Source organism: Pseudoliparis swirei, chromosome 3 (genome assembly GCF_029220125.1).
Source record: "Pseudoliparis swirei isolate HS2019 ecotype Mariana Trench chromosome 3, NWPU_hadal_v1, whole genome shotgun sequence".
Lineage (NCBI taxonomy): Eukaryota > Metazoa > Chordata > Actinopteri > Perciformes > Liparidae > Pseudoliparis > Pseudoliparis swirei.
The window spans coordinates 2,847,832-2,873,688 of record NC_079390.1 but is presented as its reverse complement, the minus strand read 5'-3'; the positions used below and the strand labels follow the sequence as shown (position 1 = coordinate 2,873,688).

The window sequence follows — 25,857 nt, the reverse complement described above, 5'->3', positions numbered from 1 at the left end:
TATCGCTTCATGGTTGTTTCAGAAGAATGAACACTATGTGTTGTGTGTATATGTGTGTGTGTGTTAGTTGTGGCACTATGGTGACGACACGGAGCAGAGATCCACAGAGTTGTACATTTAGCTTTTGGCGCTATGTGGTCTGATTAATGGACGTGGACCTGTGCTATGATTTTGAAATTGCCCAACGTTGTTATTTATGATTGATGAATAATCCTTCGTCGTTTCACGAACACATTTTTCCACCCCTGCAACAATTTAAGGGTGAAATCCCACCAAGATAACCGCCTGCACTCTTTTCAGCATCTGTCCTACGCCAGCGGGGACTTGATGGTCGACGCCTCGTTCATGCAAACACTGTGGACCATGACCCCCGTGATGTCTGGCTGTGAGCTGGCTGAAGGTCTGTGAGCTCTTTGTCTGTAAACCTACGACTCTCTCTACTCTCTCTACTCTCTCTCTCTCTCTACTCTCTCTACTCTCTCTACTCTCTCTCTACTCTCTCTCTACTCTCTCTACTCTCTCTACTCTCTCTACTCTCTCTACTCTCTACTCTCTCTCTACTCTCTCTACTCTCTCTACTCTCTCACTCTCCACCTCTCACCTCTCCACCTCTCTCTCACCTCTCTCCTCTCTCCACCTCTCCACTCTCTCACTCTCCACCTCTCACCTCTCTCTCACTCTCTCTCCTCTCTCTACTCTCTCCTCTCTCTCCCTCTCCACTCTCTCCACCTCTCCCCACTCTCTCTCTCTACTCTCTCTCTCTCCTCTCTCTCTCTCTCTACTCTCTACTCTCTCTCTACTCTCTCTACTCTCTACTCTCTCTCTCTACTATCTCTACTCTCTACTCTCTACTCTCTCTACTCTCTCTACTCTCTCGATTCTCTCTCAGCAATACCACTCTTGTCCTCTAGGTTTTCTGACCGGAGGGTACGTGCTCAGGCTGTTCCACGGTCACATGGACGAGTGTTTGGCAATACCTGGAGCTGAACAAGGGGACGACCAGCGCAGGTGACCAACATCTTTCGTGGCTGTACACGCCAGCAAACGTTAATGTCACTCTCAAAACATTTTCCAAAGCACGGCATATGTTTTTACACGCCTCTGGTGTTGCGTATTCGGTGTGGGGGCTCTCTTGAAAACTCTTACACCCCTGTGACAAGCGTTTTAATGAAAAACAACGGCCCTTATTCTTATCATAAAATTAAAATAAATATAATTTAGGGCTGTGAAACAATTAAAAATTTTAATCGGGTTAATCACAGGTTTTTGTGGATTAATCATGATTAATCACATATTCCCGATATTCTCGGTATATTTTGTGAGAACATAGAGATTTATGACAAAAGACGGATATATACATTTATACATTCTTCTATACAATGGTGCTGCAACTCAGCAGTTATTTAGCAGTTTTCTTCCATATGGAACATTAATACATCTTCATCCTAAACAGAATGTTTAACCCTCCTGTTACCTTTCTGGTCAATTTGACCCCATTCAATGTTTAATGTCGGTGTTCTTTGGGGTCAATTTGACCCCAGGCTGTTTTTCACTGTCAAACATATAAGAAATATCAACTTTTTTATTTATTTAAAGGGCTATTTAGGTTGTCAACAAACAAACATAAAGTACCTCACACTTAAACTTGGGAAGCAATATTAATTCTAATAATTTTCTGGAGGTTTTAATTGCTGGGGTCAAATTGACCCCGAGGGTAAAATATGTTAGTAAATGTAAAGGTAACAGGAGGGTTAAACAGAACATTTTCTCTTGTTTGTCAACCATTAACTCCACCATGATACAATCTAAAGGCCTCTAGTCTTCCTTTAGCAGCTGCTGAGGCAAACTGACTGTGTGGGTTTTCTTCATGAACTGGGCCGTGATGAAAGGGACGGCGGGGACACCGCTGCAAAGCTGAAACCTCACCGGCCCGGACACGGACAGGTGGACAGATTGACAAGTGACTTTTTTTTTGCTCGGTCCCGATGCGCGCGCACGGAGCTCTGTGGCGAGCGAGACGGAGATCGATAAGTGTTAACGCAACGCGAAGAGACAGAGATGACATGCTGCTGTGGAGATACGATCAACAACAGACGTTTAGTTTAATAAAAGAACAAAGACGTGCTCTAGAGAACATGTCAGGGGGCGGGACAATCTTTTTAATGTCATGCGATCTACCGACACTACGCCGCGATCGACTGGCAGGTCGCGATCGACGTGTTGAGACCCTGATCTACAGGAAGTAAAAGTCGTAACAAGGTTTCCGGAGGTGAACCTGCGGAAGGATCATTACCGATGAACAGACCGTCTGCATGAGAGCGGACAGAGTTCAGATTGAAGTGGTGGATTGGAAGCTCATTTTGCAAGTGACTTTTTTTTCGTCCCGACGACCAACAACAGAAGGATTGGAAGCTCATTCTGCGCATGCGTTAAATGCGTAAAAAAAAAAAAACTAGTTAAACCTGTAATTTAATGAACTGAGTTAACGCGTTATTTTTCACAGCACTAATATAATTATATCCATCATATTTCTTGCTAACATCGCTTGTTGACTATTCTCAGCAACGAGGAGTTTCCAGAATGTTCCATGCTCTCTATTACAATTATATATATTAGATAATAGTAATAATAATAGAGGGATAATAATATTAAGGAAAAACATAGTAGTGTGTTACTTATCTCAACACAGTTTCAAGACTCCACAAGTCTATTGTCATTATAATAATAATCCATTTAATTTATATAGCGCTTTTTAAAGGTACTCAAAAACACTTTACATGTTACTTTCATACGCCGTAGACACAGCTACACGGAGCAGTTCAGGGTTAAGTGTCTTGCTCAAGGACACATCGACCCACAGTCGCCCCATCATTATTATGATGTACGAGCATAAACTGAAACTATTTGAAATTAACAAAATGATTTTGTAATTTTCTTCCTGACGCATGTTGCCCGTCATTGACTTGCATGTTGTTGTTTTGTTAGAGTTGCTCATTATGAAGGAGGGGCTGTATGCAGTCACGCCCGATCCCTGTGGAGACTCGAGCCACTTCGCATCGCGTGAGTAACTTGACTCCTTAAATATTTACAACGGCGTTCACTTTTCAGCGACTTTCAGCCCATTCATTTGTGTGGTAGTTGGAGCGGGGGTCACATTAAATGGGGCCAGTCCTTCCGGATCCGTCACATAACAACCGGCCGATACCTTTGTCTGGATGAGGAGAAGGGGCTGCTGCTGGTGGACCCGGAGAAGGCCAATTCCAAGATGTCGGCCTTCTGTGTCAGGATTTCAAAGGTCATTGTCATTCAAAGACAAATCAATTCAGTGTGTGAGACTCCGCTGTGTCGTGTGGAGATTTTTTTTGTTTCATGCCTAGATGAACAACGTGCCTTTTTTCAATTTTAAACCACAGGAAAAAATCGAAGTGATCCAAAAGCGAGACGTGGAAGGCATGGGCACGCCCGAGATCAAGTACGGAGAGTCCATGTGCTTCGTACAGCACGTGTCAACCGGCCTCTGGCTCACCTACGCTGCTGTTGACGCCAAATCTGCCCGCCTGGGTCCTCTAAAGAGAAAGGTAAAGCAGAACGAAGTCAGTATGTACTGTGTGTACAGCATTTATGGTTTCTGAGTCTATACCTGTGTTTGATTCCTAGGCCATACTCCACAAAGAAGGTCACATGGACGACGCGCTCACAGTGGCTCGATCGCAGACCGAAGAGTCCCAAGCGGCCAGAATGATTTTCAGCACATCGGCCCTCTTTAACCAGTTCATCAAGTAACAATACTTTTAAAGTCTTTTAAAATATTTGCCACACATTTGCCATGTTGTTTTTTGGTGGAATTCTCATGTTATTTTCACGTCTCCAGAGGTTTAGATGCTCTGAGTGGGAAAAACAAGTCCGCCAACTCGTCATCTCTGCCCATGGACACCGTGGTGCTCTCCCTGCAGGACCTCCTCTTCTACTTCCGCCCCCCCGAGGAGGAGCTGGAGCACGAGGACAAGCAGTTCAAGCTCCGCTCCCTCAAGAACAGACAGAACCTCTTCCAGGAAGAGGTTGGTCAACTCCTGAAGAACATGTTTTACAGTGGCATTGGGTTTAAATGTAGTTTGAGTCATTTATATCCATTCAATATTTGTATTTAAGCCCTCGATATGTTTTTTTTCTTGTTTTTTAACAGGGAATGATAAGTCACGTCCTGGACTGTGTAGATCGCCTCAATGTCTACAACACAGCAGCCCACTTCTCAGAGTACGCTGGGGAGGAGGCCGCAGAGTCATGGAAGGAGATCGTCAATTTACTGTATGATTTGCTCGGTATGTCCTCCTGGGTATTTTGAATCTGAATCATGATAATTCTAGATCAAGTCAGTGTTTATGTTCCTCATATCTTGCCACCTTTCTTGTTAGTACAATGTGATGCATTAACAATTGTTTCTGCCTTTCTTTCACGTGTGAAGCTTCTCTGATCAGAGGTAATCGTGCTAACTGCGCCCTGTTCTGTGATAACCTCGACTGGCTGGTCAGTAAACTGGATCGTCTGGAGGCATCTTCAGGTATTTATTTAGACACATAGAAGCTCATTGAGATGCTATGGCTGCAATGAACTTTGTATTTATGGTTACTTGTTCTTTAGAAAAGCCAAAATGTATCAAACTTCTCCAATAGATCACTAAATATCTTGACCATGATGCAATTTCAAAATGTTCTGGCAACGAGTAGACTGGGGAGTTGCCTTCATGTGTTGATCTATTCCTGTATTATATGTCATTGTGCTTTTCTGCAGTACCATACAGTATATACATGTAGTGTTTATTTATGCATATTTATATTTATTCGGACAGGAATCCTGGAGGTGTTGTATTGTGTTCTGATTGAGAGTCCAGAGGTGCTGAACATCATCCAGGAAAATCACATCAAATCCATCATCTCTCTGCTGGATAAGCACGGGCGCAACCACAAGGTCAGGAACGTGTGACACATGAGCAAACCTAATTGATTGATTGCAGTTCATTAATTCTTTCATTGATGACATTTTGAGTTGCAAAGCAGCGCAGGAACAATCTTCATGTCATTCTACGTCCTTTGTTTCGCCAGGTCTTGGACGTGCTCTGCTCGCTGTGTGTGTGTAACGGGGTGGCGGTGAGGTCCAATCAGAATCTCATCACGGAGAATCTGCTTCCAGGTCGTGACCTTTTACTTCAAACCAACATTATCAATTACGTTACCAGGTGGGTCCATTTGTATCAAAGCACTTTGCTACAGGCTTAAAAAAAAAAAGCTTCATGCTCTTTCTTCTGTGCTTGAACCCCATTATCAAAACATCTGAGTGAGTTTTTGTGTTGTGATACTCTTTTTAGCATGAGACCCAACATCTTCCTTGGAACTTGTGAAGGATCCACTCAGTACAAGAAGTGGTACTTTGAGGTGATGGTGGACAAAGTGGAGCCGTTCCTCACGGCTCAGCCGTACCACCTGCGGGTGGGCTGGGCTCTGACGGAGGGCTACAGCCCGTACCCCGGGGGAGGGGAGGGCTGGGGGGCCAACGGGGTCGGGGATGACCTCTACTCCTACGGCTTCGACGGGCTCCACCTCTGGTCGGGTAAAGTAAACACAGTTTGACTTAGAAGTTAGTATCAGGGTTCGTACGCTCGTGGAAAACCTGGAAAAGTCCTGACATTTTAAAATGGTTATTATTTCCAGGCCTGAAAAAGTCCTTGAAAAAAAAAAGAACATGTCATCCCAAAAGATTTGGAAAAGTCATGAAAATGTATTATATTCATATGTTAATTTACAATTTAATTAAAAGAATAAACATTTATGTAAATATTTATTCTTTTAATCAAACTATTGTCTCATGTAAGGTTTATACTCCGAGATTTCACAAAATGTTTGGTCATGGAAATTTAGTTTAAAGTCATGGAAATCCATTTGTCAACACATGTATAAACCCTGTAGTTTTTACTGAGATGTGAACAATATATTGACTAGAACATGCATGTATTACCTTTTATTTATTTATAAATTATATCTTTCTCTCTACATTACACATACAAGTTACTTAGATAAACTACTTAAGATTTCATACAAATTGACAAAATACCAATGAATCCTCTCCGTCTTTCCCACAGGGCGTGTTCCGCGCCATGTCGCCACGCCCAATGAGCACCTCCTGGCAGCCGAGGACGTGATCAGCTGCTGTTTGGACCTGAGCGTGCCCAGTATCTCCTTCCGAATCAACGGGCATCCTGTTCAGGGCATGTTCGAGAACTTCAACCTGGACAGCTTGTTCTTCCCCGTCGTCAGCTTCTCTGCAGGCGTGAAGTAGGGCCTTTTGCATTATAAAAACAAAGAATTATGAATGATCTACTGTTATGCAATTGATATCACTAATGTCAATGTTCTCCTCTGAATGCAAGGTTGCGATTTCTACTTGGAGGGCGCCACGGGGATTTTAAGTTCCTCCCACCTCCAGGATACGCTCCGTGCTACGAGGCGGTTCTGCCGAGGGACCGTCTGCGCATTGAGCCCATCAAGGAGTACAAGCATGATTTTGATGGCGTACGCAACCTGTTGGGTCCAACTCAGTGCCTCTCTCATACAGCCTTCACTCCTGGCCCTGTGGACACTATACAGGTACAACAAGAAAAAAACCCTATTCCATATTTATTTATTTTCATCCTCATTTTTATTTCCTCTGCACTGAAATTTCAATATTCTTTCAGATTGTACTTCCTCCTCATTTGGAGCGCATCCGAGAGAAGCTTGCAGAGAATAGCCACGAGTTATGGGCTGTGACTCGCATTGAACAAGGGTGGACCTTCGGATCAGTGAGTGTTTGCACTGTTTTCACATAGAAAATGTTGCTGTGTACACAACAAAAATCTTTTATTTATTTATTTTACATCCTTGTTAAGTTTCGTGACGACAACAAGAAGCTGCATCCCTGCTTGGTGGACTTCCAGAGTCTGCCTGAACCAGAGAAGAACTACAACTTAGCGATGTCAGGAGAGACACTGAAGTAAGTCCTGCGCCCCTCACTCAGTTAGCAGCACTGAGCTCTTTGCCTCTTTGTATTTTATGCCATTTTATCCGATTCCTTTTCAAAAAGGACTCTGCTGGCACTCGGCTGTCACGTGGGAATGGGAGATGAGAAAGCCGAAGAGAATCTGAAAAAGAACAAGCTCCCCAAAACGTGAGCGGCAAGACGTTGATCTCTTTCATCACGTATGCTGTTAACGGCCTTGTAGAAGATTTTTTGGGGGCCAATTCTAATCCCAAATTATCGTCTGTTAGTTTCATGCAGAGCAGCGGATATAAGCCCGCCCCTCTGGACCTCAGCTACGTGAAGCTAACTCCCAATCAGAACACTCTGGTGGAGAGACTGGCAGAAAACGGACACAACGTGTGGGCACGGGACCGGGTTCGCCAAGGCTGGACATACAGCATCGTGCAGGTACCAGCGTCCTTGTTATGAGAATGTAAATACTAAGTTTGTGCAGACACAATATGATGGATACATACCGCATACTCCATCATGTGTTTCACATTTTCTTGCACAGGACATAATGAACAAGCGCAATCCCCGCCTGGTTCCCTACAACCTGCTCGATGAAAAGACTAAAAAGACCAACAGGGACACCGTTTCTGCGGCCGTTCGCACGCTCATCGGATACGGTTACAACATAGAGCCGCCGGACCAGGAGAGCAGTAAGCAGGACGACTTTTTATTATCTCACGCGGTCCTACAAGCTTTCCTTTTCATTCCTGCGTTTGTGTTTTTGTAGGCGGGCACGGACCAGCGACGGGCGATAAGATCAGAGTATTCAGAGCGGAGAAATCGTACGCCATCACACAGGGGAAGTGGTACTTTGAGTTTGAGGCTGTGACAGTCGGGGAGATGCGAGTGGGCTGGGCCCGGCCCAGTGTCCGCGCAGACACTGAACTCGGTGCCGATGAGCTGGCGTACGTCTTCAATGGCTTCAAGGTGGGAGCGAGGCCGAGTTCACACAACTCCAAAGTATTCCAAAGACCTTGTGATACGAACCTTCTCAAATATGCACATTTATTTTTTTCTTCAGGCCCAACGTTGGCATGTGGGAAATGAGCCGTTTGGTCGACAGTGGCTCTCTGGCGACGTGGTGGGTTGTATGATGGACCTCACGGAGATGAACATCATGTTCACACTCAACGGAGAAATGTTGATCAGCGACTCGGGCTCGGAGATAGCCTTTAAGGATATTGAAATTGGAGAGGGTGAGCACAGGAACAACTGCTAGCACATGACGTGTGTGTTTCTGGTCATGCTTCTGATGATCATGGATGTGTCTCACATCCCCAGGCTTCATACCCGTGTGCAGTCTGGGCCTGTCCCAGATCGGCAGGATCAACTTGGGTCAGAACGTCAGCAGTCTTCGTTACTTTACCATCTGTGGCCTGCAGGAGGGATTTGAACCCTTTGCTATCAACATGAAAAGAGACATAACCATGTGGTTCAGCAAGAGCCTTCCCCAGTTCATCAATGTGCCGACGGATCATCCTCACATGGAGGTACTGAGCACGACTTGTTTTGATTCGATATTTCTCTGTTCCCGTTGTGAGAAAGTTAATATTTTCCCTTTTTCGTTTATGCTCTAGGTGTCCCGTGTTGACGGGACCGTGGAAAGCGCCCCGTGTCTCAAAGTGACCCACAAGACATTCGGATCGCAGAACGCCAACACGGATTTGCTATTCTTCAGACTCAGCATGCCAGTTGAGTTTCACGAGACCTTCAAAGTTCCGGCGGGCACCACCCTGCTCACCCGCGCACTGACGATCCCCGAGGACGAGGTGTTGGAGTTCGACCCCGACTCTGACTTTGAAATACTCAAGAAGTCAGCAAGTCGCAAGGAGCAGGAAGAGGAGAAGAAAGAACCCTCCGTGGCCAAAGAGATCCCCGCCACTAAAAACGGAGAAAACGAGAAGGATGCCTCGACTGAGAAAAGCAAGAAGAAAGGGTTCGTGCGTACTCATGCGTATCGTAGAGTGACTTGACATGTGGTTTTTGGGCGAGAAGGCGGGGACAGGTCATGGCAAACTTAAAAGAAAGTCATGGAATTTAAAAAATGGTTATTTCCAGGCCTTGAAAAGTCCCAAAAGTTTTGGAAAAGTCTTTGAAATGTGTTATATTCACATGATCATTTAAGCTGAGTTTGAAATAATTAATATGTAATAGAAAGATGCTCAGAATATAAGCCGCTACACGCTCATATATACGTATGGAAAAGTACACGGTCATGGGAATCCATTGTTCAAAATGTGTCTCAACCCTGCAGCGATGACGCGTTTACTAATTTTCATATTGTGAGTAATTGTTGCCGTTATTCACAGATTCCTTTTCAAGGCTAAGAAGGCTGCGTTAATTAACCCACCGCCTGTTGTTCCCACCATGCCGCGCCTGATGGAAGACGTGGTGCCGGACGACAGGGACGACGTCGACATCATCTCCAACACCACGACAGTACGACTACAGTTATTACACGGTTGTATTATTCACAACCATCTAAACGCCATGCGCACTTTGTACTTATACTGGTTACTTTAGATACAATAATATCTGTCAAGTCCAACTCCTGTTCACCGTTTCCAAAGGATGTGAAGACAACTCAAATTACTGACTTAATCTTTCTTTTATTTTTCTTTTGTTCGTTGATTGCTCTGCCAGTGAATTAGGTTGTAACCTTTAAGACAGAACATGAACTACATTTTAAATTACACATTTTAATTCAACATTTTATGCTTTTCATTTTTCCCAAACTCAAAATGAAATATTCTTTTAACACAAAATCAGCATTTTTAAACACCATGAAATTAAACAAATCATTTCACCATTGCCGTCTTTGGGTTGAACCGTGGAGTGACCTGAAGCGTCCTCTCTCTGCTGCTTGTCTTTGCAAAATGCGTCAGAGCATCCCCACAGGTGCTCCTAATAAGCAACACTGATTGCTACTGCTGCTCCTGCTGCTGCTGCACTCTGGGAAATGTAGTCTCACACAACTAGGCCCTCAGATTCAGCTCAACAATATCTAAAGCACCTTTAAATAGCACCTTTAAAAAGAAAGTTTACAAAGTGCTCTACACAGAGTCAAGGCAAAACAAATAGAATAGTAAGAAACAAATATAACATTTAAAAATATATTTTTTTATATATATATATATATTAAAATTGAAAACAGACAAACTAAATTAGGGGAACCAAAGTTCTGGATAAAAGGACGAGATCACTTAAAAGCTGTTCTATAAAAATGGGTTTTAAGAAGTGATTTTAAAGAAGTTACTGATTCTGCGATAATAATAAACATACTATATACAAAATGTTGCCTTTTTAATACAGTATTTATCATATTGACTGTCAGTACTGTAAGAATATTTTCCACCTGAAACTGTACACATCTTTATTCTCCTTCCCCAGTACTTTTATTCTGTGAGAGTGTTTGCGGGCCAGGAGCCCAGCGGCGTGTGGGTCGGCTGGATCACGCCCGACTATCACCAGTACGACCCCCATTTTGACATCAGCAAAGTGAGGAACGTCACAGTCACCGTCGGCGACGATAAAGGAAACATACACGACAGGTATGTCGCTCTTCTCGAGGCGGACCGACAAAACAATAACGTATTTTCTTTGATTGTTGTTATATTTGTGTGTCTTCCTCAGTATAAAGCGCAGTAACTGCTACATGGTGTGGGGAGGAGAGTTCAGCAGCTCCCAGCAGACCCGAGTCAGCCAAGAGGACTTTGTGATCGGTTGTCTCATTGATTTAGAAACGGGACTCATGACTTTCACTGCGAATGGAAAAGAGATCAACACGTTCTACCAGGTCAGATGAGCTTTAATCTAGTATTCATGCGGGCCCTCATAAAGTCTTGGGTCATTTCATGGTATGTTCCCCTTCTCGCAGGTGGAGCCCAACACAAAATTGTTCCCGGCCGTCTTCGTCCTTCCATCCAGTCAGAATATGATTCAGTTTGAATTAGGCAAGCTGAGGGTCAGTCACACAACATTACTCCACTTGTGGAGCTTTACAATTTACAAATTACCAAGTTTCTTTATGTAACCGTTCTCCTTAATGCATAAGTCGTCTTACTTTATTTTGTCTTTCAAGAACATTATGCCGATCTCAACCGCCATGTTCCGGAGTGAACGCAAGAACCCCGTTCCCCAATGCCCCCCCAGGCTGGATGTCCAGATGTTAACTCCAGTCATCTGGAGCCGCATGCCCAACCACTTCCTGGCTCCGGAGGTGGGTCGTATCAGTGAGAGACTGGGCTGGGGGGTGCAGTGTCAGGAGCCGCTCACCATGATGGCCCTCCACATCCCAGAAGAGAACAGGTCAGATCTGCATCGGGCTGCCTGCACACTAACGTTCTGTAACACCCTGTTCTGTTTCTCCTGTGTCTTCTCTGTCTTAATTGTTTAATTTCCTGCACCTGCCCTCAGCCACTCTTGTCTCGTTAGTCTGATGTGGTACACCTGTTTCCCCCCCTATATATTGTGTCAGTCTTTCCCTTGTCTGCTGTCCGATTGTCGTCTATGGTTCCGTGTCCTTTTCCTGTCGTCCTGTCCGTGTTCCTGATCCTGCCTGCCTGCCTGCCTGCCCTGACCGACGATCCTCTGCCTGCCCCTTTTGGACTTTGTTTATTTTGCAACTGTTTTGCCTCATTAAAGAGTGCTTTTTGTTATTTATATTTTGTCCAGCCTGTCTCTCTGCGCCTGAGCCTCACCCCGTTACACTCCCCGTGACACGTTCAAAGTAAAGCACTGTTCTTTTCAAAGAAGATAACATTAAATGAATCATAAATACTCTCTCTACATAGTTAATATGTAAATGACGTCTCTACAGAGGTGTGTAGAGGCCCATCTCCAGTGTTCTAATGGTACATTGTGTTATCGCCTTACAAGACTAACGGAGGGGTAGAAAACCCTTGAAAAGCCTTTTTATGTGAGCGCAGCTGAAAACAGTTATGCTGCTGAGAGAAGCTGTAAAACTGGCCTTCCTTTGAGCCACAAGTTTGAAGAACAACATTAATATTTACAATAAAAATCATTATTTCTAACCGTGTCAATGTCTTGACTAGATTTCATTTTGCAAATCACTTGATAAATAAATGTGTGAGTTTCATGGAAAACACAACATTGTCTGGGTGACCCCAAACGTTTAAACGGTAGTGCATCTAATATATATTACTTTCTATTTTCTTTTTCTTTTTCTGAATCCATTCATTATCCTCCCCAGGTGTATTGACATCCTGGAGCTGTCTGAGCGTATGGACTTATTGAAGTTCCACTATCACACTCTGAAGCTGTACGGCTTAGTGTGCGCTCTGGGCAACAACCGCGTGGCTCACGCTCTGTGCAGCCACGTGGACGAGTCGCAGCTCTTCTACGCCATCGAGAACACCTACCTGCCCGGACCAATGAGGAGCGGCTTCTACGACCTGCTCATCAGCATGCACCTGGAGTCCGCCAAGAGGAACCGACTGGGAACCAACAAGGAATTCATCGTTCCGATGACGGACGAAACGCGCAGCATCACTCTGTACTCTGACAAATCGGATGCGTTACCCGGGGTTGGCCTCACGACGTGCCTGCGCCCCAAACTCCATTTCTCCTCCATTGGGTTTATAGGAACCGATCTGGGCATCTACACACTGAGTCCAGTCATCCCCTTACAGGTGAGGTTGAACATGTTTTGGCATTTTTAAGGACCTCTTGAGTCAGTAATAATCAAATTGTTTGTACTTCCAGGTGTTGAAGACCAAAGCCCTGACCATGCTGACGGAGGCCGTGCAAGACGGAGCTCAAGCCATGAGAGATCCCGTGGGAGGTAGTGTGGAGTTTCATTTTGTCCCCATCCTGAAGCTCATCAGCACCCTCCTCATCATGGGTGTGTTTGACGATGAAGACGTGACGCACATCCTGAAGATGCTCGACCCCATAGTCTTCAGTGGCAAGAAAGCCGAGGAGCCTGCGGAGGAGAAGGCCAACGTGAAAGGAGAGAAGGAACAAAAAACGCCCTCAAAAGAAGGAGCCGCGAAGGTGGAGCAGCAGGAAGGCGTCAGGGAAGTGGAAGAGGAGGAGGAATTTGAGGACGATGGCTTGGGGGAAGAGGATGAGGAAGAGGAAGAAGAGGGGACGGACGCGATTGTGCCACATTTGGAGAAAGTGGATGAGACTGAGCAAGTAAATGGAGAGAAAGGAGCCGAGGAAACGGAGAAGGAGATTAAAGAGGAGAACAAAGGAGAACAACTGGAGCAAGGACTCTTCCAGATGAAGCTACCGGAGTCGGTCAAATTGCAGGTGCGACTTTAAAAAAACAACTCTACTTTTCAGTAATATTGTGAGTATCGTATCAATGATTCACTTTCCTTGTGTCCTTTTTTAGATGTGTGTGCTACTGCAGTTTTTCTGTGACTGTGAGCTACGTCACAGAGTCGAGGCCATCACGGCTTTCTCAGACCAGTTCGTAGGCAAGATCCAGTGCAACCAGCGGCAGCGCTACAACGAGCTGATGCTGGCCTTCACCATGAGCGCCGCGGAGACGGCCCGCAAGACCCGGGAATTCCGCTCCCCACCTCAGGAGCAGGTAGACTGGAGAGTTGTAGTGGATTTTGTATATACCATGGGTCGTACGGTCATGGAAAACCTGGAAAAGTCCTTTTAAAAATGGTTATTTCCAGGCCTGGAAAAGTCCTGGGGGAAAAAATGTATCCCAAACGTTTTGGAAAAGTCATGGAAATGTGCATTTAAAAGAATGACGCTCAAAATATAAGTCAGCATACGCTCTTTCATACTCGCATATTTTTTGCGCTGCAAGGTATGAAAAGACATACATGTTTTATTCTTTTAATCTAAACTATTGTCTCATTCATTTGAGTCATTTAAGGTTAGATACTGTATGCTTTGGAATTCTCATTGTTAGTTTAAATACGAAATTTTCTCACTTTTTCGTGGATACACCGAGATCTCACAATAATTGGTCACTGAAATTTGGTTAAAAGTCCTGGAAATCCATTGGTCAACATGTGTATGAACCCTGATATACTTACACATGTAAATACGAAAGTCTATGTTTTAAATTAATATATAAAGAAAGATATGATAATTAATAAGGGATAGTATGAGGAATATTCTTGATACTCTTGTATTGTAAAGCATAAGAGGAAGACACTGTTTTATTATTGTAACTGTATGTGATGACAAATGTAATGTGTATGATGCATGAGAATGAAAGAGATTTTATTGTTTAGATGAAAGTTCGAATGGATGCGGGTGAAACCTGAGATGTTATCTTTTATTCTGAAGGCAACATAATAAGTTTTATTCTGAAGGAATTTCCGCTTCTTGCTTGGAAGTTTGATTAATTTTGTATTGGTTCAAACCATTTAAAAACTCTCTATTGTGAAAAAACACAGGTTAGATTTTGACTTTTTCCCGTTGCTGTAGGTCAACATGCTCATGAACTTCAAGAACTGCACTGAGGATGAAAAGTGCCCCATTCCCGATGAGGTCCGCGAAGCCCTGCTGACTTTTCACAACGCGCTGCTGGCTCACTGCGGTCAGTCTTCATCAACAGCATCGAGTCTCATTCAATGAAATGTCAATGAAGTTTATTTTGCATAGCCCAATATCACAAATTACAAATTTCCCTCAGAGGGCTTTACAACCTGTACACATACGACATCCCTGACCTTTGACCTCACATCGGATCAGGAAAAACTCCCAAGAAACAGAAAATAAACCTTTCACGGGAAAAAGAAGTGAAGAAACCTTCATGAGAGCAACAGAGGAGGATACCTCTCCAGGATGGACAGAAGAATAGACGTCATGTGACCAGAATGAACATTACACAGTTACATGAACACATTCAATGAATATGAGTGTATGAATAGTTCGTAGTAGGCCTGGTCCACGATCCACGATGACAGGAGGCCGGCCCACCAGGCAGGAGGCATCGGATACAGCCGGGTCCAATGGACCCTATGAGACGTGAAGTCCACTGACTTCCAGATTCAAAATGAACTCCCTCCAGTTGGCAGATTTCAATAGGAATCACAGTATTTAATGCAAAACTCTCTCCCAGGTGTTCATATCGAGGAAGAAGGACAAGAGGAAGAAGTGGATAACTCTCTCCGTGGACGACTCGTCCGTTTGTTGGCAAAGGTGAAAAGACTCCGCGAGAAGAAGGTCTTGGTGGAGCCTGAACCGCAGGAAGACAAAAAGCCAAGTGAGCCCTCTCGTCTTTTCCATGAAAACTCACACTTTTATTTATCAAATGAATTTCCAAATGACTATATTTTATATTCAAGACATTGACAAGGTTAGAAATAATGATTTTTATTTTGTTCTTCAAACTTGTGGCTCAAAGGAAGGCCAGTTTTATAGCTTCTCTCACCAGCATAACTGTTTTCAGCTGCGCTCACAGAAAAAGGGTGTTCAAGGGTTTTCTACCCCTCCGTTAGTCTTCTAAGGCGATAACACAATGTACCATTAGAACACTGGAGATGGGCCTCTACACACCTCTGTAGAGACTTCATTAAACACCAGAGAATAATCATTTACACATTAACTATGTAGAGAGTGTTTTTATGATTCATTTAATGTTATCTTCATTGGAAAAAAAAACGTGTTTTTCTTTGAAAAATAAGGACATTTCTAAGTGACCCCACACTTCTGAGTGGTAGTGTACACTAATTTAGTTTTTCTACCCCACAGTACACAGTCTCCAGTCACTTTAATACAGCACATGGTATCTTTTGTGTATTTCCTCTGTTCATCAGGCACGTTGCAGGAGCTGATCTCCCACACGATGATCCATTGGGCTCAGGAGTCGTTCATCCAGAACCCTGAACTGGTGCGCATGATGTTCAGCCTCCTTCACCGGCAGTACGACGGGCTCGGCGAGCTCATGCGAGCCCTCCCCAAGGCCTACATCATCAACGCCGTGTCCATCCACGACACCATGGACTTGCTGGACTGCCTGGGCCAGATCCGCTCGCTGCTCATTGTCCAGATGGGTTCGGAAGAGGAGAGGCTTATGATTCAAAGCATCGGGTTAATATACTCTTCTTATTTATTCTGCATATCTTGCCTTTTAACGGGAATGATTGGATATGTGAGAGGAACTACACATCAACTTCATTTGTGCCTTTTCTTAGGGACATCATGAGTAACAAAGTGTTCTACCAGCACCCCAACTTGATGCGAGCCTTGGGCATGCATGAGACCGTCATGGAGGTCATGGTCAACGTGCTCGGTGGCGGGGACTCAAAGGTATGCGTGTGTTTTTATTCCATCCAACTGCATTGCAAATATTCTCAATCAATCACATTTTTTATTACAGACTCAAGGTCCAGATAGTACAAAACATTAAATACTTACATTAAATATATATATATTATATATATATATATTATATATATATATATAATATATATATATATAAATCAGGTCTATATTTTATTATATATATTTATATATATATATTATATTATATATTATATTATTATATATATATATATATATATACTTTCTTCTTTTTTTTTTGTGTTTGTTATAGTATATAGTTTATTCTCATTCTTTTCTTTTCTGCTCTGCTGTCGGGTGTTTTGCACATAAGAATTTCACGAACCGATTATACTTGTATAAAAGGGGATGTGACAATAAAAACTTGAAACTTGAAACTTGAAACTTACTTATTTACCGACTTACTTATTTACCTACTTACTTATTTACCTATTTACTTACTTACTTACCCACTTACCTACTTATCTACTTACTTACTTATGTATTTACCTACTTACTTATTTACCTATTTACTTACTTACTTACCCACTTACCTACTTATCTACTTACTTACTTATGTATTTACCTACTTACTTATTTACTTACTCACTTACTTAATTATTTACCTACTTACTTACTCACTTACTTATTTACCTACTTACTTATTTACCTACTTACTTATTTACCTATTTACTTACTTACCCACTTACCTACTTATCTACTTACTTACTTATGTATTTACCTACTTACTTATTTACTTCCTCACTTACTTAATTATTTACCTACTTACTTACTTACCCACTTACCTACTTACTTATTTACTTACCTACTTAATTATTTACCTACTTTCTTACCTAATTACTGACTTACTTACTTTCTTACTTACTCACTTACTTACTTACTTTCTTACTTATTTAACATGTTTTTCCCAACAGGAGATCAGATTCCCTATGGTTGTGACCAACTGCTGCCGTTTTCTTTGCTATTTCTGTCGCATCAGTCGTCAGAACCAGCGCTCCATGTTCGACCACCTCAGCTACCTTCTCCAGAACAGTGGCATCGGCCTCGGTGATTGTCCTCATGAGCTCCGGCAGCATTCCTGGATGATTCACATTCTTCACGTTGTGAACTTCAATTAAGCGTAAAACATGTGCTGTTTTTTTTAAGGAATGCGTGGCTCCACCCCCTTGGACGTGGCCGCAGCCTCGTGTATCGACAACAACGAGCTGGCGTTGGCTCTCCAAGAGCAGGATCTAGAAATGGTCAAAATTGCAATGAATGTGCAAAACAAAGCATTTTGCAAAAGGTCTTCGTCACTTGAAGTTCCCCGTTATCTCTCCAGGTGGTGAAGTATCTCGCTGGATGTGGACTTCAGAGCTGTCCGATGCTGCTGGCCAAAGGCTATCCGGACATCAGCTGGAATCCTTGTGGCGGAGAGAAATACCTCGACTTCCTTCGTTTCGCCGTGTTTGTCAATGGTCAGATTTTCATGGTCTTTAGTTCTAATGCTCATATTGTTTCTGTTTTCTCCCCAATTAACGATAACCTTGTTTTTTTTTCCGTAGGAGAGAGCGTCGAGGAGAACGCCAATGTGGTGGTGCGCCTCCTCATCCGCAGGCCCGAGTGCTTTGGTCCAGCCCTGAGAGGAGAGGGTGGTAATGGTCTGTTGGCCGCAATAGAGGAGGCCATCAAGATCTCAGAGGACCCTGCAAGGGACGGCCCCAGTGTTAAGAAAGACAGACGCTTTCCCATGTAAGAGCTCTCGGCTTTGGTCTTCTGATGGGATTGTAAAGTAGTTCTGAAACTGGGCACTTCGCAAATGATGGAAAACAGGCTTCCGGACGCGCGTGAATTAAGTTATCAACATTTAATGGCAGGAAGGGTAAAACAAGCATTCAAGGCCTCACGATCGTTCTCTTCATCGGCTCCTCCGCCCTCCTTCCGGCGTCGAGAATACCTGTGGAAGAGACCCGATTTCTCTAATCTACGGAGTTTTATACTCAATGTCCCTGGCCCGGGTCAAAACGTCACTTCCGGTCAAGTCGCTAAACAAGTATTTTCACAATAAGAGTCCCGTCTTGTTATTGTCCGCATTAAAGTCACTTTCACAATATACCCCTATGCTTCATAATACATTAATAACAATATCAATATTCTCCCTAATATTTTCTATTATAATATCTTTCTATATGTATTAATTTAAAACATAAGACCTCTGCAGATGTTATCAAAATAAACTATTACAACCTAACAGTATTCAATGAGGAGCCAACGTGTGCATCATCTCCTCCAGTGTATTTAGAGACGTCTCCTTTTGTTCTGTTCAGGTTCGGAGGAGAGGAGCAGCATGAAGAGAACAAGGTGCACCTGGGAAATGCCATCATGTCCTTCAACTCTGCCCTCATTGACTTGCTGGGACGCTGCGCTCCAGAGATGCATGTAAGCTTGTTCAGTAGCGACCACGCTGGACCTTTCAGATAGGTTGAGACAGAAAGAATGATACAGGGAAGAGGAAATCAGGTCTTTATAGAAGAAGAAAAACAAGGTTTTGCTTCTACAGTTGATCCAGGCGGGTAAGGGGGAGGCCCTGAGAATCCGAGCCATCCTGAGATCTCTGGTCCCCATCGAGGATCTGGTGGGCGTCATCAGCCTTTCTGTTCAGATTCCTTCGTTCGGAAAAGGTAGAGACTTGAAAAACACCTTGAATTCACGACGATAGGTTTGCCTTTCATCCAGTGGTTCTCAAACTTTTTCCGTCGCGCCCCACTTTGGAGGAACGTTCACGCCCCAACAAAATGCTCTATGCTGACTTTTTAATTGAAAGAACTTTTTGTGACTCCTTCAAATAATAGAATAATGAAAATTGCAATCACTTTAAAGTAAACGAAATGTGCATCACTTTGTTAGAACAATGGAAATAAAGTAATATAAGTGCAAAAAAAAGCACACTGGCAAATAAATAGCTTCTTGTGGCTGCAATGAACCTGTTTTGCACTGGGTATCTTTTCAAGATAATAACAATAAGTACAACCTGTGAAAGACTAAACAAAACCAGTTCAAATATTTGAACTAGAGGGGCAGAGTTTGAGAACCACTGCTTCAATCAGTCCTGTGCCATGAGAACACGAGTGTTGATGTTTTCTTTGCGTCGTGCGTAGACAACAGCATCGTAGAACCAAAGATGTCGGCGAGCTTCGGGCCCGATCACAAGGCTCCCATGGTGCTGTTCCTGGACAGAGTGTACGGTATTGACAACCAGGACTTCCTGCTCCACGTGCTGGAGGTGGGCTTCCTCCCCGACATGAGGGCTGCTGCCTCTCTGGACACGGTGAGCCTCTAAACTATTTACAAACGTACAGCGAGTTTACGATCCTCGTGGAGGAGAAGCGCCGAGCAGATTTACAACTGTCCCGTCGAACTCGATCCAACAGGCTGCGTTCAGCACCACGGAGATGGCCCTGGCGTTGAACCGCTACCTGTGTTCCGCCGTGCTGCCGCTCATCACCAAGTGCGCCCCGCTCTTCGCCGGCAGCGACCACCGAGCTATAATGATCGACTCCATGCTGCACACCATCTACCGGCTGTCTCGAGGACGAGCCTTCACCAAGGCCCAGCGAGACATCATCGAAGAGTGCCTCATGGCTTTGTGCAAGTGAGTTTAAAACCTCGCGGCTCATATGTATTGACATTTAGCATAGAAATTAGATTCATAGTTAAAGTTGTCTTTGTTTATCTTTCTCTCAGACATCTGCGTCCGTCCATGCTTCAGCACCTGCTGAGACGGCTGGTGTTCGATGTGCCCATTCTCAATGAGTTCGCCAAAATGCCCCTAAAGGTAGGAGGATCCTTTTTATTTATGTATTTAAACGTTTATTTAACCCATTGAGATTAAAAATCTCTTTTTCGAGAGCGACCTAGACAACACACACAAAGAAAACACGACAAGACGAGTTAAAAGAAACTAAAAGTTAAGAGAAAGTGACATAACCAAGTTAATTTAAGAAACATCGACATTGTTGGGAAGCTGCCTCCATTTCTTTCATTTTATATTTAAAAAGCAGTAAGTGGTATCAGTTCTTTAAGTTTTATATTATTCTGCAACATATTCCAGGATGAGGGTGCAGAGTAAAGCCCTTTTTTAACATTATAAAACTATTAAAAACATGCCTTTTAAAAAAATTATTTTTAATGTATTTTTGCATCCTGCAGCTCTTGACCAATCACTACGAGCGCTGTTGGAAATATTATTGCCTCCCTAACGGTTGGGGCAACTTTGGAATCTCATCAGAAGAGGAGCTGCATCTGACCCGCAAACTGTTTTGGGGGATCTTTGAATCGCTGACACAAAAGGTGGAGCTTCTGAAGCAATTGATTTTTCTCATTGATACATTGGACATGGATATATTGTAATATCTTGTTATTGTGTTTTCCAGAAATTCGATGCTGAGATTTTCAAAATTTCAATGCCATGCATCTGCGCCATTGCCGGAGCCATTCCTCCCGACTACGTGGACGCCAGCTACTCCTCAAAAACAGAGAAGAAGGCTTCAGTAGATGCAGAGGGCAACTTTGATCCTAAACCAGTAGAGACCACAAAGTGAGAAGTGATTATAACTGATAAGGATCTCTCTGTAAAAATACTTAAAAGCTAAATGATTCTTCCTCCAACCACAGCACTATCATCCCAGAGAGACTGGATCCCTTTATCAACAGATACGCTGAATATACACACGATAGATGGGCCTTTGAAAAGGTACGTGTATGTTTTCACTTCCTGTCATCAAGTCACGATATACAAATACTACTCATCAGCCAGAAGGAAGCCATGATATGTGTAGGAATAAATGACAGCGGCACAGGGTTCGTACAGTCATGGAAAACCCTGAAAAGTAATGGAATTTTTAAATGGTTATTTCCAGGTCTGGAAAACTCCTTTAAAAAATAAATTAAATCCAAAAAGTTTTGGAAAAGTCATGATATATTCACATGTTCATTTACACAGTTTGATTTAAAAAAAATACATATATATAAATATTTATTCTTTTAAATTAAACTATTGCCTCTCATTAATTTTTTTCATTTATTAAGGTATATACTCGTGCATACACAGAGATTTCACATAACGTTTAGTCATGGAAATTTGGTTTACATGTGTAATGACCCTGATGTAACAGATATTGTTTTCATTCATATGTTCCAGATCCAGAATAACTGGTCATACGGCGAGGTGCTGGATGAAAATGCAAAAACTCATCCCATGCTCCGACCGTACAAAACCTTCTCGGAGAAGGTCGGTTCTCTCGTTCACGCCGTGCATTCAATCTTCCTGTACTTCGCTGCATTTTGATCACAACAATTTCACCGACAGGACAAAGAGATATACCGCTGGCCAATCAAGGAGTCGGTCAAAGCCATGCTGGCATGGGAATGGACCCTCGATAAAGCTCGAGAGGAAGAGGAGTCAGAGAAGAAGAAGGCCGTCTCCCGAAAGATCTCACAAACTGCTCAGGTATTAAAATGCACTATAATGCTATATATATATATGTATGTATCTATAAATATATATTTATATATCATGGGAGTGTTCTTTCAGGGTTCATACGGTCATGGATAACCTAGAAAAGTTCCAAATGTTTTGGAAAAGTCATGGAAATTTGTTATATTCATATGTGCATTTATGCTGAGTTTTAAATAATTAATATGCTTTTTAAAAGAATGACACTCAAAATATAAGTCGGCATACGCTCTTACGTACTCACACATTGTTCGCGCTGCAAGTGAACGCACCATAAATGAAAAGACATGAATGTTTAAATCTAAACTATTGTCTCATTCGTTTGAGTCATTTAAGGTTATTTACTGTATGCTTTGGAATTCTCATTGATGGTTTAAATACGACATTTTCTCACTTTTTCATGTTATGGAACGAGATTTCAAAAAAATGTTTTGTCATGGACATTTGGTTTAAAGTCCTGGAAATCCATTGGTCAACACGTGTATGAACCCTGTCTTTATTGTGCAATACATAACGATAACTCTTCCTATTCTAGGCAACCTATGACCCGAGCAGTGGCTACAGTCCACAGCCCATCGATGTCACACACATGGCTCTTTCAAGAGACCTGCAGGTATAATGTTTGAACTCTTTTTGCTGCATTTTTAGCATTTAAATCAATATTCATAGTTTATATTTCTTACGTCTGTTCAAAGTCTATGGCAGAGCAACTGGCAGAAAACTACCACAACACCTGGGGCCGAAAGAAAAAGCTGGAACTGCAGTCTAAAGGTAAATTATATACAGTATATATATATATATATATATATTGGTTTGTAGGAGGGAACCTATTGACATTTTGGAGAATGAAAGATTTTTGGCTTTTTTGCCATTTCCAAGAGTTTTGATTGTGTGTGTGTTTGTGTTTGTGTGTAGGAGGAGGAACACATCCTTTGCTGGTGCCCTACGACACTCTGACGGCAAAAGAAAAGGCACGAGACAGAGAGAAGGCTCATGAACTGCTCAAGTTCCTGCAGCTTAATGGATATGCGGTCACAAGGTAATCTACGGTTATGAAATATGAAAATGTTTTCTGTTTTAAATGTTACTTGTGTGGCCCAAGCAGATAGTATCCTCAGATCACCTTCAAACGACACAATAACGAAAGGTTATATCTATATTGATCAAGTTGAAAGCAATCAACAGGAAGATGATGAAACACAGAACAATGCATATGCAAAAAAAATGTATTTGCATATTATACTTTTCAAAAATCTTACAGAATAACAAAGGAAAACTATTTTTTGTTATGCTTCTCTTTACGATCATAGATTATTTGACTATATAGGAACCAGTGTTGAACTTGGGGGGGAAATGTTTTTACTTTAATTCAAGTACAAAGCATTTCGCTCTGTTTCTCTTTAGGAGCCTGAAAGACATGGAGTCTGACATCTCGTCCATCGAGAAGAGATTCGCTTACGGTTTCCTGCAGAAGCTTTTGAAATGGATGGAAATCGCCCAGGAGTTCATCGCTCACCTTGGTACTGCGGAGCAACGAGCAAGAACATATTTACACTACCGCTCAAAAGTTTGGGGTCACACAGACAATTTGATATTTTCCATAAAAACTCACACATTTATTTATGAAATGAATTGCAAAATGAATATAAAATATAGTCAAGACATTGGCAAGGTTAAAAATAATGATTTTTTATTTAAAAAATTAATTTAGTTCTTCAAACTTGTGGCTCAAAGGAAGGCCAGTTTTATAGCTTATCTCACCAGCATAACTGTTTTCAGCTGCGCTCACATAAAAAGGGTTGCAAGGGTTTTCTACCCCTCCGTTAGTCTTCTAAGGCGATAACACAATATACCATTAGAACACTGGAGATGGGCCTCTACACACCTCTGCAGAGACTTCATTAAACACCAGAGAATAGTCATTTACACATTAACTATATAGAGAGTGTATTTATGATTAATTTTATGTTATCTTCATTGGAAAAAAAAGAGTGCTTTTCTTTAAACAATAAGGACATTTCTTAGTTTCTTTTCTTTTCTAAGTGACCCCAAACTTTTGAACGGTAGAGCATTTATTGTAACGTCCGATAGAAATGTATTGGTGTTCCTCAACCTCGTTGTTTTTATGTAATTTGTAATAACATCCTATATTTGCAATGTGCTCCACAGAGGCCGTGGTGAGCAGTGGACGAGTGGAAAAGTCTCCTCATGAGCAGGAAATCAAGTTCTTTGCCAAGGTGAGAATATTATGTGAAGCTCAAGTGATCACAAGTGTTACGGCTGAAAGTAAACGCCTGTATTATAGAATATCATAGAGCGTGTTTTTATTAAAAACAAATAAATAAAAGAGCATTTTAATGTTGTAATCTGTCAGTGTAGAGACACTTTTATAAAATTTGTGTACTCCTATATAAGTAGTATAATATTGTATGATATTCCTAAAGGGCACATACACATAGATTGGTCGGGACAGAAAGATGAATTATATATTTATATTATTTATCTAGTAGCTAAAAGTGGCAGTTAAACCACATTGTTTAGAGTTGATTCTATGTCCTGTGTGCAGAGTAAGTCTGAACTCTCTCTCTCTCTCTCTCTCTTAGATCTTGATGCCTCTCATCAACCAATACTTTAAAAACCACTGCCTCTACTTCTTGTCGACGCCTGCAAAGGTTCTGGGTAGCGGTGGGCACTCGTCCAATAAAGAGAAGGAGATGATCGCAAGGTGATCCCTCTTCTACATAATCATAACCCACACGTGTTGTATGATGTATTCTTTCCACATAATACTTCCCCCCTTTTTATCAATATCTCCTTTTTCTTGCATTTTCCTTTCCTTCCCCTTTCCTTTTCCTTCTCGTCGTAGTATCTTCTGTAAAATGTCTGCTCTGGTGAGGCAAAGAGTTTCTCTCTTTGGTAAGATGCCAGTTTCTTACATCACTCATTCTGACTAGTCTCACTCTTCTGTGTTTCGCTGAATTTTTCTACCACTCTGAGGCGAGAGCGAGGGCAGTTATTATTATGCTTTCACAGTATGTATGAACGACCTCATATCAGCAGAACTGTGTTCTTTTGTGCAGGAACGGACGCGTCCGCCATCGTTAACTGTCTTCACATTCTGGCGCGGTCATTGGACGCAAGGTTTGGTACTTTACATCGGCTATTAAGGTGAACATTTATTTATTTTTCCCCCGTTATAATCTTTTCTTATCTGCTTCGTTAGGACAGTGATGAAGTCCGGGCCTGAGATTGTGAAAGCAGGGCTGCGCTCGTTCTTTGAGAGCGCTGCTGACGACATAGAGAAGATGGTCGAGAACCTCAAACTGGGGAAAGTATCCAAAGGCAATCAGGTAATAGAAGGACACGCAGTGTGAAAAGGCCTCGCTCATATTGCTATCCTCCACTAAATATCCAGAGTCCATGACCGCGTGCTGCTTCTGTCTTCTTAAAGCAAGTGAAAGGCGTCTCCCAGAATATTAACTACACAACCATCGCGCTGCTCCCGGTGCTCACCTCCCTATTTGATCACATCGCTCAGCACCAGTTTGGAGATGATGTCATGCGTAAGCTTTTACATTCGTACTATTTCTGATTTTACATGGTGTATATTAACGAATGTCTCTCTCTGGCGCGCACACAGTGGATGATCTACAGATGTCGTGCTACCGCATCATGTGCAGCATCTACTCCCTGGGGACGGTGAAGAATCCACATGTTGAGAGGTAACTTCACATCTGCATACGTTAGACTGTGTAAAGTTAATTAGAAGTTGTGCTTGAGAGCTTTTTAATGTTTGTTTTATGTGTCCATTTACAGGCAGAGACCAGCTCTCGGAGAATGTCTGGCTCACCTTGCAGCAGCCATGCCCGTGGCCTACCTGGAGCCCCATCAGAATGAATACAACGCTTTCTCTGTCTACACCACAAAGACACCCAGAGAAAGAGCCAGTGAGTGCTTCTCCTCAGATTTGTTTTTCTGTCCGACAAAAAGCCTGAAATGTATTTAACTTGCCTCTCTTG

At 42.6% G+C, this 25,857-nt stretch overlaps 1 protein-coding gene across 5 annotated transcripts in view; it reads left to right on the top strand.

Annotated features, from left to right (window-relative positions):
• The window catches only part of LOC130210325 (ryanodine receptor 1-like), a 60,439-nt gene that overhangs the window by 7,052 nt on the left and 27,530 nt on the right, over nucleotides 1-25,857 (top strand). For all 5 annotated transcript variants that reach the window (XM_056440476.1, XM_056440459.1, XM_056440469.1 and 2 more), the window contains exons 8-68: nucleotides 301-400; nucleotides 912-1,008; nucleotides 2,986-3,060; nucleotides 3,139-3,295; nucleotides 3,414-3,578; nucleotides 3,658-3,779; nucleotides 3,872-4,058; nucleotides 4,184-4,319; nucleotides 4,463-4,558; nucleotides 4,847-4,965; nucleotides 5,100-5,233; nucleotides 5,363-5,604; nucleotides 6,134-6,326; nucleotides 6,422-6,638; nucleotides 6,728-6,832; nucleotides 6,920-7,023; nucleotides 7,114-7,197; nucleotides 7,299-7,458; nucleotides 7,565-7,712; nucleotides 7,790-7,989; nucleotides 8,084-8,258; nucleotides 8,344-8,552; nucleotides 8,640-8,998; nucleotides 9,372-9,501; nucleotides 10,453-10,613; nucleotides 10,696-10,858; nucleotides 10,940-11,026; nucleotides 11,144-11,370; nucleotides 12,275-12,713; nucleotides 12,787-13,338; nucleotides 13,424-13,624; nucleotides 14,485-14,596; nucleotides 15,122-15,265; nucleotides 15,819-16,092; nucleotides 16,197-16,311; nucleotides 17,259-17,391; nucleotides 17,491-17,585; nucleotides 17,666-17,801; nucleotides 17,889-18,075; nucleotides 18,651-18,762; nucleotides 18,884-19,004; nucleotides 19,482-19,651; nucleotides 19,755-19,975; nucleotides 20,068-20,158; nucleotides 20,533-20,673; nucleotides 20,757-20,920; nucleotides 20,998-21,076; nucleotides 21,524-21,613; nucleotides 21,692-21,832; nucleotides 22,374-22,451; nucleotides 22,534-22,609; nucleotides 22,754-22,877; nucleotides 23,243-23,358; nucleotides 24,008-24,075; nucleotides 24,442-24,563; nucleotides 24,705-24,754; nucleotides 24,919-24,979; nucleotides 25,062-25,188; nucleotides 25,290-25,401; nucleotides 25,479-25,560; nucleotides 25,655-25,785. In XM_056440476.1, coding sequence (XP_056296451.1) covers nucleotides 301-400; nucleotides 912-1,008; nucleotides 2,986-3,060; nucleotides 3,139-3,295; nucleotides 3,414-3,578; nucleotides 3,658-3,779; nucleotides 3,872-4,058; nucleotides 4,184-4,319; nucleotides 4,463-4,558; nucleotides 4,847-4,965; nucleotides 5,100-5,233; nucleotides 5,363-5,604; nucleotides 6,134-6,326; nucleotides 6,422-6,638; nucleotides 6,728-6,832; nucleotides 6,920-7,023; nucleotides 7,114-7,197; nucleotides 7,299-7,458; nucleotides 7,565-7,712; nucleotides 7,790-7,989; nucleotides 8,084-8,258; nucleotides 8,344-8,552; nucleotides 8,640-8,998; nucleotides 9,372-9,501; nucleotides 10,453-10,613; nucleotides 10,696-10,858; nucleotides 10,940-11,026; nucleotides 11,144-11,370; nucleotides 12,275-12,713; nucleotides 12,787-13,338; nucleotides 13,424-13,624; nucleotides 14,485-14,596; nucleotides 15,122-15,265; nucleotides 15,819-16,092; nucleotides 16,197-16,311; nucleotides 17,259-17,391; nucleotides 17,491-17,585; nucleotides 17,666-17,801; nucleotides 17,889-18,075; nucleotides 18,651-18,762; nucleotides 18,884-19,004; nucleotides 19,482-19,651; nucleotides 19,755-19,975; nucleotides 20,068-20,158; nucleotides 20,533-20,673; nucleotides 20,757-20,920; nucleotides 20,998-21,076; nucleotides 21,524-21,613; nucleotides 21,692-21,832; nucleotides 22,374-22,451; nucleotides 22,534-22,609; nucleotides 22,754-22,877; nucleotides 23,243-23,358; nucleotides 24,008-24,075; nucleotides 24,442-24,563; nucleotides 24,705-24,754; nucleotides 24,919-24,979; nucleotides 25,062-25,188; nucleotides 25,290-25,401; nucleotides 25,479-25,560; nucleotides 25,655-25,785 — 9,217 coding nt within the window. The remainder of the gene's footprint in view (nucleotides 1-300; nucleotides 401-911; nucleotides 1,009-2,985; nucleotides 3,061-3,138; nucleotides 3,296-3,413; nucleotides 3,579-3,657; nucleotides 3,780-3,871; nucleotides 4,059-4,183; nucleotides 4,320-4,462; nucleotides 4,559-4,846; nucleotides 4,966-5,099; nucleotides 5,234-5,362; nucleotides 5,605-6,133; nucleotides 6,327-6,421; nucleotides 6,639-6,727; nucleotides 6,833-6,919; nucleotides 7,024-7,113; nucleotides 7,198-7,298; nucleotides 7,459-7,564; nucleotides 7,713-7,789; nucleotides 7,990-8,083; nucleotides 8,259-8,343; nucleotides 8,553-8,639; nucleotides 8,999-9,371; nucleotides 9,502-10,452; nucleotides 10,614-10,695; nucleotides 10,859-10,939; nucleotides 11,027-11,143; nucleotides 11,371-12,274; nucleotides 12,714-12,786; nucleotides 13,339-13,423; nucleotides 13,625-14,484; nucleotides 14,597-15,121; nucleotides 15,266-15,818; nucleotides 16,093-16,196; nucleotides 16,312-17,258; nucleotides 17,392-17,490; nucleotides 17,586-17,665; nucleotides 17,802-17,888; nucleotides 18,076-18,650; nucleotides 18,763-18,883; nucleotides 19,005-19,481; nucleotides 19,652-19,754; nucleotides 19,976-20,067; nucleotides 20,159-20,532; nucleotides 20,674-20,756; nucleotides 20,921-20,997; nucleotides 21,077-21,523; nucleotides 21,614-21,691; nucleotides 21,833-22,373; nucleotides 22,452-22,533; nucleotides 22,610-22,753; nucleotides 22,878-23,242; nucleotides 23,359-24,007; nucleotides 24,076-24,441; nucleotides 24,564-24,704; nucleotides 24,755-24,918; nucleotides 24,980-25,061; nucleotides 25,189-25,289; nucleotides 25,402-25,478; nucleotides 25,561-25,654; nucleotides 25,786-25,857) is intronic.